The 3,613-nt window shown below is 36.7% G+C and overlaps 1 protein-coding gene across 1 annotated transcript; it reads left to right on the top strand.

Annotated features, from left to right (window-relative positions):
• The first annotated feature begins 882 nt into the window (after nucleotides 1–882).
• rab1bb (RAB1B, member RAS oncogene family b) lies at nucleotides 883–3,182 on the top strand. The gene is made up of 6 exons (XM_039667484.2): nucleotides 883–1,140; nucleotides 1,502–1,574; nucleotides 1,662–1,757; nucleotides 1,843–1,938; nucleotides 2,076–2,207; nucleotides 2,509–3,182. The coding sequence occupies exons 1-6, from the start codon at nucleotides 1,127–1,129 to the stop codon at nucleotides 2,701–2,703; spliced, it is 606 nt and encodes a 201-aa protein (XP_039523418.1). The 5' UTR covers nucleotides 883–1,126; the 3' UTR covers nucleotides 2,704–3,182.
• The last annotated feature ends 431 nt before the right edge of the window (nucleotides 3,183–3,613 follow it).

The raw sequence follows: 3,613 nt of genomic DNA, 5'->3' as shown, positions 1-3,613 counted from the left end.
TTTAAACTTTGATCCAGATGATTTGACTTTCTTTAAAGATGTATCGAACAGGCAAAGAGAAATGCGCCAAAGTTTGCTGTTTTTACATTATTTATTTGAGCGTGTTGTTTCCCGGTATGCCAAAATGTCTCTGCTGGGCTGTTGTCTTGTATTAGCTGCAAAATGTATTCTCTGATCGTTTATCAGACAATGTGTCTACAAATGAATGTATTCATACAATTTTAATGCATTGTAGTGCCTTTAGATATTTAATACCTTTTGAAAAGGGGCTTTTTATATATCTAAGCCTGTATTTTTCAGTTTTAAACCTTGAAAGATAACAAAATGAAACATATTTATGGATTGTTTTATAGATACAAAAAGTATTTTGTCTGACTATACTCTTTTGATATTTAAATATGTTCATTCCTATTGTAAGATTGAGAGTGTTTTGTTCAATAAAGGTTGTATGATGTTTGAATTAGTGTTGTATAAAGTGATTTTTTGTTCTGGATAAAACACATAGTTTTTTGTTTGTTTACAACAATCCCATTTGACGACAAATTAATCAAACTCCAACGTTTTACTTTTGCAGCTCGAATATCTTTAGTCAGGGTCATCAAATCATCCTGAGACTGGGGATGTTTCAATTCACAGAAACCTCTTTGCAACCGCAAAACGCCCTGGAAACCAGTTAGGGGCAAAAACAACACGAAGACATACTTTTGAGCCGTGTATCAGCTGATTTACAAAACCAACATATTTTATAACCACAGGGAACAAGCAAACTTTACGTTTCTGTTATGTGAATTCTGGCTACATACACAACTTTATATTTGAATGGATGGATCCTACCACTAGGCGGCGAAAGCGGATAAGAAAAGCGGCGCATCCTCATCCGTCACTGCCGCACCTGCGCGGCTTGTAAAAACCTGAGAGAAGAGAGGTGGCGGAAAGTCAGACTGGGTTAATTTTGCAAGGAAATCTGAAAACGGCGCACAAAGGCTTAACAAAGATAATCTTTCTTTTTTGCTACTATTCCAGGCTAAATACTGGCCCAGAGACTGCGGTCAGCCGGTGAACAGTAAGCGACCCAGAGCGCTTCTACCAGCTGGACAAACAATAACAATCCCTTTGCTGTCACATCATGAACCCTGAATAGTAAGTCGTCTTACCGTCATATATGAACATCTATGATGGCCTAATAATATTTTAAACCTTTCGTTGACGAGTCAATCAAATTTTATTTGCAATTGTTGATAAATTTCTTTAATAATTAAATAATAAATTGACTGCAACGTCGTCAGTTGCTCTGTGAATAAAAGTGTGATAGGTATTCATTAAACAGGACTAAGTTATATACACACGTATATAAACTGTAATGAAACTATATTTGCATATTTCTGTGAATTTGTAGTATGTTTATCTTTGCATATTTCTCCAGTGACTTCTTATTCAAGCTACACCTATACACGTATATCAACTGTAATGAATCTATATTTATCTTTGCATATTTCTCCAGTGACTACTTATTCAAGCTTCTTCTGATTGGAGATTCTGGAGTTGGAAAATCCTGCATTCTCTTGCGTTTTGCAGTAAGTGTTTTCTTAACAGCATTTTTGGGTATTTTTGGATATGAATGATATCTGATCTTGTGTTCTTTCTTGACTCTTCTCTTCTAGGACGACACCTACACAGAGAGTTTCATCAGCACGATCGGAGTGGATTTCAAGATCAGAACAATTGAGTTGGATGGAAAAACTATTAAATTGCAGATAGTGAGTTTGTAGACATTACAATTCAAATTAAGTGTGTAATTTAATGTGAAACCACAGATAAACTGAGTCCCGTCCATGTTTACAGTGGGACACCGCTGGACAGGAGAGATTCCGCACGATTACATCCAGCTACTACAGAGGAGCTCACGGGATCATTGTTGTGTATGATGTTACGGATCAGGTTTGTGAGACGCCTTTCTAAAAATACATCCATATTGAAACATTTATATGGCTATTGCTTGGTTAAAGATTTAGAGCTGAACTGAAATGTAATCTAAACAACACTTTTTTGACAAGTTTATGCTGGTGCCTTTTCAGGAATCCTACAACAACGTTAAACAGTGGCTGAAGGAAATCGATCGCTATGCGAGTGAAAATGTCAACAAATTACTTGTAGGAAATAAGTGTGACCTCACTACAAAAAAAGTTGTGGACTACACTACAGCTAAGGTTGGTTGGTAGGGCAGTATAATAAACTTCCTCTTTAGACTAGTCAAACGTGGAGCCTGTTATTTCTATGCCAAACGGTTTCACAGACTAAAATGAATGTTTGAGCTGTTTCAACTGAAAGTAACTTGCAATGACATATCTTAAAATATGCCAGTGCCATTGTTTTGTCTCAAGATGCTAATGCTTGTTTAAAGCTACTTAAATATTAAATGTAACTAAGGCCTAGTCCTGGCTAATCTAAGCCATTTCTGTGAAACCAGGCCTTTGTATTAACTCTTCTGAAAAAAAATTTTCTCCGCAGGAGTTCGCTGACTCTCTTGGCATCCCGTTCCTTGAGACGAGTGCCAAAAATGCCACGAACGTGGAGCAGGCCTTCATGACCATGGCAGAGGAAATAAAGAAGCGCATGAGACCTGGGACTTCAGGGGGTTCCGAGAAACCTGATCTTAAAATTGAAAGCACCCCAGTGAAACAGTCAGGTGGCGGATGCTGCTAGAGCATATTTTCTCAAGGAGTGTGATGAGCATGACGGGACACTGATGAGTATTGTGTAGAGATGACCAATTTGGATATTAATGACAGACTTTCTCCTACATGGTGCTCAATGAAGTCAGAAATCATTACTGTTGTTTAACAAAGAAGCCTTCATGGCTCTTCCCACATTTCCGTTGTGTTTGAAAATAAGATTAAAGCACAGACACACTCTGATTCAAATGAAGGTGAGAAATGTCCAGATCACTGTGTTAATAGTTGATCCAATTAATTGATCCAATCGTGTGAATATTCATAACCTATGAACTGGGACTCGCAACTCTGAAGTGGTGCCTTTTCTTGTTCATGCTTTGAAGAAGATCAAGTGGTTGAGTGGTCATTGTACATCAGCATGGCAAAGCAGTGACTCTCTAGCATTATCATGTGGAGTTTTACTGTGGTTCTGTGATAATAAACTAAACTATGTGGTTTTGTGTGTATTAATTAGTTTCTCCTTTTATTTGTGTGTGTACGTCTATTTTAATTATCTTATATAAGATCTTGCCTAAAAAGAAAGTCATAACTGATGTTGCTCCAAACTGGTAGTTTATGACATTCTTTTGTCAAACGCAAAAATCAACAACAATAATACAAAAATGTTTTCATCTCAAGTCCCAAAACCAACACTCATTGAGTTTCATTGACTGGGGGAAAGTCTAAATATCAGGTTTTGTGTTCTACGGAAGAAATTAGACAGGTTGTGAACATGTTGTAGACCCAATTTTTGTAATTATTATTTAGTCAAAACGGTATTCGGTATAACTACTTTTTAAACATTCAAAATTAATTGACATATTACATTTAAAAGTAAACTGAAATTGCTGTTTTAAGTGAAAATAATTCCCGCCCAAACACTATTGCCCTGGCTGCAAACA

Source organism: Pimephales promelas, chromosome 23 (assembly GCF_988280905.1).
Source record: "Pimephales promelas chromosome 23, fPimPro1.hap1.1, whole genome shotgun sequence".
Lineage (NCBI taxonomy): Eukaryota > Metazoa > Chordata > Actinopteri > Cypriniformes > Leuciscidae > Pimephales > Pimephales promelas.
Note: the sequence above shows the minus strand (reverse complement) of the source record. Positions and strands in the feature narration are given on the sequence as shown.